General features: G+C 40.5%; 1 protein-coding gene and 1 long non-coding RNA gene across 5 annotated transcripts in view; both read right to left on the reverse strand.

Moving 5' to 3' along the window:
* The window catches only part of LOC136057594 (hyccin 2-like), a 73,337-nt gene that overhangs the window by 14,797 nt on the left and 46,407 nt on the right, over positions 1 to 12,133 (reverse strand). For 2 of the 4 annotated variants that reach the window (XM_065750359.1, XM_065750358.1), the window contains one exon: positions 6,607 to 9,230. The exons of 1 other annotated variant lie outside the window; for it this stretch is intronic. In XM_065750359.1, the coding sequence (XP_065606431.1) occupies positions 8,626 to 9,230 (605 nt within the window). In that variant the 3' untranslated portion in view covers positions 6,607 to 8,625. Of the gene's footprint in view, positions 1 to 623; positions 1,014 to 6,606; positions 9,231 to 12,133 lie in introns of those variants that run through there. One more of the 4 variants, XM_065750361.1, reaches the window with a different exon arrangement.
* LOC136057603 (uncharacterized) lies at positions 3,463 to 5,114 on the reverse strand. The gene is made up of 2 exons (XR_010623048.1): positions 4,854 to 5,114; positions 3,463 to 4,582 (listed from the first exon to the last, which is right to left on the reverse strand). It is a non-coding gene; the product is annotated as an uncharacterized LOC136057603 (long non-coding RNA).

Consider the following 12,133-nt stretch of genomic DNA (forward strand, 5'->3'; position numbering starts at 1 on the left):
GTGGGAGGACCCATTTCAACATACACCTGCTTCCAGTTTGGGAAGAAAACGGCAGTAACACACACACGCACCAGATCCAAATTGCATGCAAAGAGGGTGCATTTTGCATCCCCTGCCCTTCTGAGGAGGGAAGCAAACTGAGAAGAGCTAATGTATCGGCTGCCAGTACACCCACGGACAAATTTAATCTGAGAGACCTCTGGAAACCGCCTGTCTGATCCCCGCTCAAATTAGGACGAGCAGACACGTGGATCGGGTGCTCTGCACCTCACGTAGACACGTGCTGACGCTACAAGTAGTCGGAAGTGCAGGAGAGGGCTCCCGCAGCGACCGCCCGGACCTCGTTCTGCTTTGACTCCGTTCGTGCGTTGGCGCGCTTCGGGGTTTCGAGAAGGGGCGGGGGGGCAGCCCCCGCAGCCAGGCCCCACGCGCACGTCTGCAGCAGGCAGCTGCAATCGCGACTTCGCATCGCCCTCAGCTGAGGGCGACACGTCCCCTGCCCCGGGCGGGGCGCGAGCACGGCGCTGGGGAGACAGCCCAAGGGGAAGATGCCTGAAGTCCTCAGCTCGCCAGCGGTCACCCCAAGCGCCGGAGGAGGGTTGGCTGCCCCGTCCCCGCCGTACCTGCGTCGTCAGTGATGTGCCTCAGAACGTCCTCGTCGGGCACGAACTTAACCTCCAGGGAGCCGGCGCTCCGGAACTCCGCCAAGCTCATGGTGGGAGCCCGAAGAGCACCCCCCAAAAACTCACGCACGTGGGCGGAGCCGCCCGGCCGCTAGGGGGCGCTGCCGCCCGGCGCCCACGAGGGTACGCGGCAGCAACCGCCCGTCGCGGGGCCCGGGCCCGGCCCGTAGGCCTCGGGGGCCTGCCTCCTCCCGCCCTCACCGCTGGCGGCTCACCTCGGGCTCCACACCGCACCTTGCGGTGACGGCAAGAGCCTGAAGCGGATTAACGTGCCGGCCAGCCAGCAAATCCAGCGCCCTCACTGAGGGGGTGCGGGGCGCCCACACTGTGAGGACCGCCGCCCGCCTCTGACTGACGCACGCCTCAGCCAATCCGCGACCCAGACCGCGCTCCCGCCTCCCGCCGGCGGGAGTAGTGAGTGGGCGGGACTTCCGCTGACAGCCGAGAGCGCGGTTGCCGTGGCGACGCGAAGCCGCCTGAGGAAGGCTGAGCCCGCCCCTCAAACTCAAAAACAAAACCAACCCAGAGCAGCGCCGGTTCTGTTCAGAAACAGCACAATATTTATTTAACATCTTATATATATATTTTATATATATAATTCTTTTTTTCTGCATTGCAGATTGTGTCGAGTTTTATACATCTCTATTTACAACGATTTAAAATAATTATATTTCATCTCTGGCAGGTATTTACAGAGTCAAATAGGAACTACATTTCACATTTCAACAACAGTCAACAGCATTAACCAGTTCAGTAAGACAGTAAGATAATGGCTTACATGCACCAACAACATGATCTTTGCTACGTGCCACGTCAGGTCTAAGGATGAGGATTTCCCTGGTCCCAGGCTAAAGGACATCACACAGCACAGGTCACGGCCGCTCCAAGCCCGCGGGGATCCGTCCCGCCCCAGCACTCCTGCCCACGCAGGCTTTGCTCCCTCCCTGCCCTCGTGCCTCGCCTACCTGCCCGCAGAAGTGGGACGTGCTGCTTATGTTCCTTCTGCGACAGAGATCAGAATACATAATGTGAAAGTAGTAAAAACCCTCAGAAAGCTTAGTTCAGAGAAACAAACCTGGTATAACAGAAACAAGTAAGAAAATAATCTTTTAACCCTTGCAGAGTGTTTCTTTTAGCCAGTAAAATTGACGGCGTATCCTATATTCTTACAAGGACAGTACAGAGCAAAAGATTTGTTGTAAAACAGAGGAATTACAAATTTAAAAAAAACGCAGCACGGGGTACCTCGATTTAGGTTTTTATAGCAAATAAAAGCTACTCTAGTAAATCTAAAGCATATTAAGAGTGCCTGATTTAATTATTAAAAATCTTTATTAGCTTTTTTCCTGGAATCCTCGATATGGAAAAAACGTTAAATGACAATTTTATTTAATCAGATGTTTCTTCATAAATAAACCAGCCAGTTATAGCCATCCTAAAAGTATGCACTTTTTGCAAGTAAACAGTAAGAAGTCTTGTTTCAAAGTAATCATCAAACACCGGCACACAAAACACACAAACACCCCAGTACTATCTACTAAAAAGCTTTGAGAAGTGTTTTATCTAGAGTGATTGCTAACTCACATCTACTGTATACTTCAAGCCATAAAGTTTCTAATACTCAGTTTTACCATAAACAGCATGAAAGTCTAGCACAACAACAGGAACCACGTGAACAAAAAGGACAGTGTCAGAAGCCAGTACTTGTCACTCCCAAGTCCCACCTATTTTTGAACAAAGCTCGTTTCTCTTTAAAAAGGTTGCTTCATTCATACTTCTGTTTGTTTGTTTTCTGATCAGTTCTGGGGAGGATGAGGACTATAAAACACCAGGAGCACACAACCAAGTAATTTTTTAATACAATTTAATCAACTTTGCCCATTGTGCACAAGCTAAAAATGTAGGCCAAGGTTTTACTGTACAGACATCAAGTTTTACTGTACAAGTGTTCTCACACAGCAGCTCCTCAAAGGAGTAGCTTAGTAATCCCTTATGATAGAACAAATAATTGATGAACCCATAATAAAATTCATTTTACCCCCAACACTATTTTAGAAATCTGATGACTACAGTAAAAAAAAAATCAGATGTGTTCTTTTTATTATTCTAAAGTAAATAAATAATAAAGACAGAAACGACTTGTGATTTTTCTTCACAAAAATCTCAAAGTCACACAACATGAGGCAGATTTTTTTTTTTACCAAATCCATTCCTGGGAGCTGTTAGGTGCCCTCAGACTCCTAGAGCTTGCTTTTGAACTTCTAATGATAGCAGGCCTTGACACTTGCCCAACTTAAGAGGTAAGTTTATCAGAAATGACTAGCTGTTATGTTACAAAAATTGTTCCACTATTCAGTTTATTTTAAAATAAAATTGTGTAATGACTAAGTGGAAATCATCATACATATCAATCTCACAAAATCCATTTACTGCTTGCTTTCATAAACTACTGATGAACCAAATTGCTCACAGCTCTCTGCTGCTGTCCATCACTGTTTAAGAGGCAGGTGAGTATTTTAGCTCTTCAGCTGATCACAACATGCAAATTTTGACAGATTGACGTGTATTCACAAATACAACATCCATGCTGGGATCTGTTCCCCCAAATCACCTACAGAAAAGCTTTCCAGAAGTGAAATTTACTCAAGAGCCAGTGGGAAAATAAACTAACAGTAGTCTGAGAAATTAGGAGCAATTTACCTCACTTTAACATGAGAAAGACAAATTAAGGCCCACATATATTAGCAATAAGCAGCATTTTAAATAATGGAAGAAAATATAAAATACTGATCAATTCTTTTTATGCCAAGAATGCAATGCAAGTACAGAGGATTTGTCCTCTGCTTTTGATGCTTGAAAAGGACTGACAATTAATAACTTCAGTTTAGCGACTGTCCTAAACAACCCATTAAAAAAGAAAAAAATCATATTCCACTATTCCAATGAAGTAAATGAATGTTACAAATGAGACCTAGCTAACGGTTTCAGTCCCAAATGAAACATGCCAAGGTAACAATATCTTTGGCAGTGACAGACTTGCAAAATCTAAGGATAAGACTTTTAGGTCTACAAATAACAAATATCTTCTTGTTCTGTATGCAGCACATAGATTCCATTCAAGTATATTCCATTATGCTTTCCACACCTCCTCCAGGATTATGAGCTCAGTATCAAGTTTGTACTGACCAAGAATTTTACTCGAAGTTATTCTTGGTTACTACTCAAGTCTTCAAATCAACTTAAATCTGTAAGCCAAGTTAAACAAAAATTTCCGGCTTGTGACCAAAAATAAAACACTTGAACACTTAAAAGAGATAGCCATTGTTTCATGATAAAATAGGACAAGTTTAAACTTCAGGTTAAAATACAGCCATAGCATAGAATAATCTACACCAAAATTAATTTTTGAAAATATAATTCTCTGAACATGCTACACATTAAACGTTAAGGAAAATCTCCCTGGAACTAAAATTTTCCAGGACAATTATGCTCATTAAAGAAGTAAAACAAGCCACATCTATCTGGAGACAGAAAGGGGTAAGAGTCGGGGCCACCTTTCTACAGAGCAGCTTTACCACCATTAAGGTGCAGGTTTCCCCCTTAATCTTGAAAAATATGTTCATATTTACATACAGTATACACACAGTTGAGGCAATTGATTGTCAACACGTGACAAACACATGTACCTACCCACACACAAGTAAACCTCACATGGTGAGAAAAAACCCTGTCCCAGTAAACTCCAGTATTCGTAAGTAGTGCAAATAAAGAAGCTGTCAGAAAAAAAATTGTTTTTCCTCGTAATTTTGCTGTCAAAACAGATGACTAGTTATGTTCAAGCTAGCAGGAGCATGTTGGAAATGTCAGATTTAGGTAGCTGAGACCAACACACTTGCAATCTACAAATGCGCCAGGGAAGATTTAGATTAGACCTTGCGCCAGGGAAGATTTAGATTAGACCTCAGGAAGCATTTCTTTTCTGAAAGAGTGGTCAGGCACTGGAATGGCCTGCCTAGGGAGGTGGTTGAGGCACCATCCCTAGTGCTGTTCAAGAAGCGTTTAGATGAGGTGCTAAAGGACTTAATTTAGTAGTTGGGTAGAGATAGTGATAGGAGGATGGTTGGACTAGATGATCTTATAGGTCCTTTCCAACCTTATGAACTTATGAACTTATGAAATAACTACATCCAATGCTTACTGGCTGCAACACGACATTCAGCATTACAGAATGAAGTATGCTGTTAACAACTTTTTCAAACTCACATCACAAAACGTATCCAAAGAAATTTTGCATTTAAAATGAACATTGACATAAAAAGTCTCCAAACTGCAACTAGCAAGAATAAAAATGCAACTCATAACTTCATCTTGCCACATTCATTGTGATAGATACTTTCACTTCATTACTTTGTGGCCTGCAGGATGAAAAACAAAAGGATCAACACAGAACCAAACAGCTGCTCACAATAACCTCCTGAAAAGGTGACCTGAAGTCTGATTTAACAATCTTCTTAAAATCACAAAGCCCAAGAAAAATGAGTTGTAAAATGGCAACATATTGCAACGTGGTAAAAACTGTATCAAGGGATAATTCTTAGATCCCTGCTTACACCTGTATAGACATCTACATACAGTACCCACACTCCCTCACCTAAGAGGTAAAAATATTTGTACACTCCAATGCATGCACACATGTAGTGTTCTGCTTTTCAATCTTTTAAGTTGCAGCTGCACTGAAATATTTCTAGTGCCTTATATTAAATACCAGATGTTCTAAAACATGACACAGCCAAGTGAATTCAGGATAAAGAGGTTTAAATTTAGGTATATATCATCAGTACCAGAAAACTAGAGCACATTTTCTGTTTACTTTTTAACACACAATCAGAAAACCAGCAGATTATTCTCTCAGCCTAATCCTGGACATTTCTAACTTTATTACCACCACAGTACTTTGAAGTGTACTGAACATCACTATACAAGGTTTTGCTCCAGTCTTCACGCACCTTGGTATAGTCTGAGAAACCTAGAAGGATTAGGGATAAACGTGATACACAGCACTGACAGAGACTGCTACTACAGTTGCTCTGCAGTTAAGAGCCTCAATTTCTAAGACAGTCATCAATCCGTATCTGTCTGGAAAATGACAAAATAACTTCCCACAACTGAAACACTGCACTCAGAGGAGAATTTTGGTAAGTTACAGATGCTGCAGATCAGCACACAGAAAAAAAACACTTTTTTAACAGAAATGAAATTGAACCTTTTTAAAACTCTAAATGGAGTAGACATATACATATATGGTTTGTTCTTGTGTACGTGTGTATATACACACACAAACCAGAATAAAACAAACTGAACTATAACAAAAGGTACATCATCAAAATGAGGACTGCAAAAAACATCTTGACTTGTAGCTTGACTGAACTTCTAACTACTTCAAATTGATGCATGTACATTTGATTTCCCCATCTGAAGTCACTGGGCTGTCTCACTTTTTCAGAATACTGTAACAGTGTGGAGCTCCACTCTTCAGAGCATGAAGTATTCATTTGCAGCATCTGGCCCAATGCCAACGTATGAATCCTAAAACTTCTATAGGAATGTTTGTAAGAGCAAAAAGAGAACCTTACTAACAAGCAACCCTATTTTTTTAAAGGCGTTAGAAATATTAAAGTAATTACTCAAGAAGCTGACACTCTTGACCTTTTCTTTACAAAAGATTTAAGCAAATCATTTGGTCCTTATCAGTTCGTGGTGATGGCACTGCAATAGAATTCCCATAGTGATGATCACTACAAGACATAAATTTGTATTTTCAAGGAAGAAACTACCACCAAGCAAACTTCTGCACAACTGTAACTTGCCAATCACCTCTGCCAGCAAAACTTGACAAAATAAGTTTAAGCGAAGTCTAATCATAGGTTTGTTCATTTTTTAAACAGAAAATCCCTCCCTCACAGTTGAGATTAAACTGTGCCTTGATTCTATCTGTAACAGCCCTTAAAAACTAATCTAAATTTTGAAACAGCAGTGCTTTCTTTCCGATGATTCTATTTTGTAACTAAATTTCTGCATCAGTCCAGATGCCATTTAATTTACTTCTCCATGCACATAAGATCTGAAGACGAGACTAACAAAGTGATTTATCAAGTTACTGAATACTTTCAGATATTTAAATAGGTTTCAATGTAAATTCGAAAGTTCTAATTGAAATAGTTTCAAAAGAAAAAAAATAAACATTATAAAACCTAACAATGAAAGTAACACCAAGTTATTGTCCTGAATTTCTTACAGATTCTCTGCCATTCAAAGATAATCTGCTATGTCTAACAGCTTATGTTTACTCTTCACAGTGACAATGAAACCAAAGTGCTCACATGAAGATCAGAACTCTTTTCTGTGAATTTACAATTTGTAAACTTCCAGAATATCATACATTACTTAAGAATACAGGATGAACTTCCTCCTTATCTCTCTAACAATGGGACAGAGAGAGAGAGAGAGACAGGATGACAAACATTTTCTCCACACAATCAGAAATGTGCTTCTAAGCAGTGTTCTCTAGTACAAGTACCAGCCAGTGCCCACCATTCACACCAGTCATATACATTCAAGGCTTGGCTCAATGGCATGAGTTCTGCATTTTCTAGAGTAGGGGCCTATCCTCTAAAATAATGATGAAAAACCTAATAGATGATAATTACCAAGGCAATGAACTGTGATCCTTCTGGGAAAAAAAAAAGACTGTCAGTACCCCTTTGTGTAAATGGTGTTTCTAGAAAAGCATTTCCATTTCACATTAAAGCTTCTGTGTTTCTAGCAAAAAAAATTGTCTCTATCCCTGAGACAGTCCCTTAAGAGGATGGTCTGTTTGGACTGCAAGATTCTCAAAATGATTCCATGACTGAATTTAGGGAATCCGAGGAAGAAGCTGAAAGGGGCAGGGATCCATGATACCGTAGAAAGCAGCTTGAGAAATACTCTTTACCCAAATACACCTTTGAACTCAGCAATCACAACCTCACAAAAACAACAACAAACACCACCACCACCACCCACAACAAAAATGGAGCAGAGCTATCCATTAGTTTCTGGGAACATAGTGTTTCCCTCCCAATTACAAACCAAACTTCTTTAACAGCACGGTCTTGTCTAAATGTTAGTCTACATGCAGAATGACCCTGTGTCCTGGAGGGGAAGACATATAGCGTTACACATGGCTACAACGCCATTAGGAGTGCATTGTAACCCACATTATCGACTTACAATCCACTTTTTGAGGGAAAAGAGCTTGGTAATAACCATGTCCCAATTGCTGAACATCAAAAGCTTCTGGGATGAGAGACTAGGGGCAGAAGAGAAAAAACTACCCTCATTTTAATGAAAGTGCTCTAGGCAGCCAGGAGCAGCAATGACAATTCCCTCCCCAGAATTGATTGCACAGACTCAGAGAGGTCCGAAGTCACATTAGAAATCTCTGAGGCACTCCTGGTTCTGAGAAAGAAAAGTCATGATCCAGTAGTCTTTGCAGTACTGTAGACTGAGAAAACAAACCCGTTTCTATTTCTTAACAAAGCCAAAGCATCATCTCATAGGGATCACATTCACCATTTCCGATGGTGTCTCCAGTCTCACAGTGTTGAAATGGGACTGATCAGCCTACGATGGATTGCACATCACCCAAGGAGAAAGGAAGGCATGGAAAAAGGCATACAGTACATTATATACTGCTTCACAACCATGTTTACAAGGGGGCAGAATGAAGGTGAGGGAAGAATTATTGCTGTTTCAGTAATACAGTATGATAGCTAAACCAAATCAAACAAGATCACAACAGTCAGTATTTTCACACTGCAGGATGATGGTTCTTGTTTTGCCTAAGAATGAACTTGCCTGGGGATTTAGGGCAAAGAGGGATCCTGACAAAGGGAGTTAAATGTTACACCTGGGATATCAGCTGCATATTGAAACTTGGAGATCGAGACTGTTTGGTTAGGGGAGTTCCAGGAGGGAGAAGATCTTTACCTTCCCCAGCGTGGCCTAGTCGGTCCTCCTGTAGGCTGATAGTTGAAAAACGATTGGTGTTACCAGCTGCTAGATTAGTAACACCTTCTGTACCAACTCCAACACCAGAGCCTGCTTGACTACCATTCACATAGTCAAACGATTTACTGGAAGAAGCACTGGCAGTCCTGATCAGGCTCAAACTGTTGGCTTTTGGCACCACTTGCCCAGCAGGCAGGCTGAGGTGTTTCTTAGTAGGTGTCATCTCAATTACATCTGCACCAAGATCAGTGGATTGGTGCATGTACTGCTTCCGAGCTACCGAATCTCGAGGGCTGTCATTGCATTTTGCTGCAGAAGAGGTTTCTTTATCCTTAGCAGAACGTCCACTTGCTGTTTTCCTTAAGCTGCCCTTCTGGGATACAGATGATTGAGGTTTGGTCCCAACTGGCTGGCTGCTGAGAGATGCTCCCGATGAAAATCCTTCATCAGCATCATTAAGGTTCACAGATTCCTCTCTTCCATTTACACCTTCAGTATCTATTAATAAAAAGAACAGCCAAAAAAATAAAAAACCCAAACCAATCAGAACACACAGTAAGCATTCAAGTTACGTGAATACAGAGATGCACACAATATCAAAACAAACCCCCATTTGCTGATCCACCTGTTTTGTAAAAATTCCTGATTCTCAGCCAATAATCCTCTAGTTAAATATAGCAGAATAATGGAATCTGACAGTAAGTATTTCCTGAGCTTGATTTGCTCTTCCTCTGCAATATCTTTATCAGTACAGACTATATCTAAAAACATGTCTATCAGCACAGAAGAATTAGGCCTTGTACAACTAATTTGTTTTAGTTCTGCCTAAGGGTATGAGTACCCATTCTCCTCCTTTATGTGGGTTTAGTTATTATCATGTATATTCTGAAAAGAGAAAGAAAACGGCTTTTTGACTATTTTATCTTAGTTCGAGGCAAGATCTGAGCATGTTCAAGTACTTTTCTGGCATGTGCTTGGTAAGCTTCAGAATTAGGTTACCTCCTAAGCCAGCAACAATGCTCCAAAGAGAGGCAGAAGGCTTCTGTTGTATGCTGTCTCCTCAAACAATGTGACTATGCTTTTCGCTGGAGCGTAACCTAATTCCTAGTTCTCTCTCACAGAGCTCAATCTTCCCCTTCTTTCTAGCAACTCTACACCTAGGTGCTTCCATATCATATTTGCTTTAATCTCAGCATCAAGATTTTTAAGAAAAAAGTAGAAACTTAAAGTTTGAAACTTTGTGCTTTGGAATGGGATTTGAAAGTCTGTCAAGCTTCTTCCTTATATCCTTGTTTTCAGTCCTATAATATGACTAGGGCTACACATGAAGACTTCTGTTTTTTCAAATCTTATTCCAATCCACTTTCTAAGCTCCAAGTACTTAAAACAAGTTATTGTTTCAGTACTGAACAGCATTTAAGTTTCAAAACTGAAAAAGGAGCTTGATAGCTTGATTCAGTGGGAACAATCCTTACAGTTTCAACTACTTCTGCACACATACACAAAAAAAAGACATTCAGGCTGTAAGAATTTTGCTTTGCTATATAAAAGCTGTGAAGTCTGAACTTTTCTCTTATTTTTTTTGCTGAGAAAACTGCAATGCCTCACTAACAGCTAAAGCCACTGTACTGCTATACTGGCAGCTTGCTCATCCCAGAGTGCCAACAAGCAAATATGTCTCAATTGCATTCATGGAATGGGGTGGTAAAGATCTAAGAGAATATAATATCTGAGTAGAACCCCATCCTTTCATACTGATTGCTATCAGAGCATTACAGAACATTTTGTTATGGCAAACAGAGCAGCTACAAAGCCTTCCTCTGCACAGAAGAAACACAAGCCTGATCACATTTTTGAAACATAAAGCAAAAATAAACTTTACAGGGAGGCTTCAATACTCTATTTCTTTTAAACCAATTTCTCTTTTTAGGAAGTTTTGCCTTGGAATTACCATTACTGCATGTTAGCTTATAGCAATGTTTAGCCTTCTCTAAGTTAGACCACGCTCAGGCCGCTCCCAGCAACGCAATGCGAGACTGTTCTGCTGTTTTATATAGTTCTAACTTGACTTCTAAGCCTTCTAAGAAGCATAAAGATAATATGGTTCACGTTAAAGCAGTCTTTCTTCATTGGTAAAGTCTTTATCCTTCTTAGGAAAAAAAACAGGCTTCAAAGGCTATCATCAAAATGAAGACTGCTTCATGTGCTTTAAGTTCTTGTATCCATATTTGAAGTACATACTCTTACTTCCCACTGCTCAAAGTAGACCATTATCTTCTCACCAAGACATACAAGCATTTTCTTACCTTAGACAGCAAGAAATTCTTTTTATCATTCACCACATCTCCCCATCTCCCCCATCCCAACCTTCCCACACAAATAAAAATGCTAATAAAAATATGATGTAACTGGAGCCTACTAAAAGAAAGATAATTATTTCAATAAATCGAAGTATATCTTTCTTTATAACCATGCAAAGCTGGATGAAAGCGTGTTTAGTTACAAGCAGCAATAATAGCAGCTGAAGTCCCCTCTCAATCCCTTTTGTTCTGGAAAAGACATGTAACTTGCAAAATGCTGTCTCCAGACAATACTACTAAGCTTTTTATTATTATGAGAACATTACTGCTTCCCCACAGCTTATGTCAAAACATCTGAGGAATAAATTACTGAAACATATGCTCCTAATTCAGGGACAGAGAAGCAAAGGGGTCACAAAAAAAAAAAAAGCATCAGTTCATTCACAAAATTTAAAGACAAGACTGAGAGGGGTTGTTGCAAGCTTTTTGATGCTGCAACTAGACAGGCCCAAGCAGCTCAGCAGTACTAAAAAATGAAGAAGATAGAGAAGACAACATGCATGAGAAATACCTTCCTAGCTAGATCCATATAGCTACAGATGTTCTCAGTGGGACTGAAATAATTTAATAAATAAAATCTTTTCCCAATACATCTATTTTTCCACTAAAAAATAACCACAGGAACATACGAAAAATGTTCCATTCTTTACATACTGTGTTTGGAGGCAAATCAGGATGAAGTCACAGAGGTTTGTTTGTTTGTTTTCCACGAGACCAATAAGACAGTTTGGAAAATAAAACTTAAAAGCCGAGTACTCTATTATAAGGCCAGAAGAAAAAAAGACAGCCCATCCTAACAGAAATCATATCATTTGCAACATAGCATGTCTTTGGGATTCTTGCTGTTCTTTATCAGGATAAATCTTTCTCTAAAGAATACTTTATCAGTATGTAATTCTGAAGACGTGGATACAGCTTTCTCTATGACTGAAAACAGTGCAGATTGGTAGCTGCTACCACTCAGAAGCAGAGTATCTTTTCAGATATTACTCAGCCATTCTTGAAGTCTTCTGCCTTTTTTGTAATTATTGGGTCAAAAGG

The sequence above is a fragment of the Cyrtonyx montezumae genome, unplaced genomic scaffold, assembly GCF_038088225.1.
Source record: "Cyrtonyx montezumae isolate F1298 unplaced genomic scaffold, pur_monq_1.0 scaffold_7, whole genome shotgun sequence".
NCBI classification, from domain to species: Eukaryota; Metazoa; Chordata; class Aves; order Galliformes; family Odontophoridae; genus Cyrtonyx; species Cyrtonyx montezumae.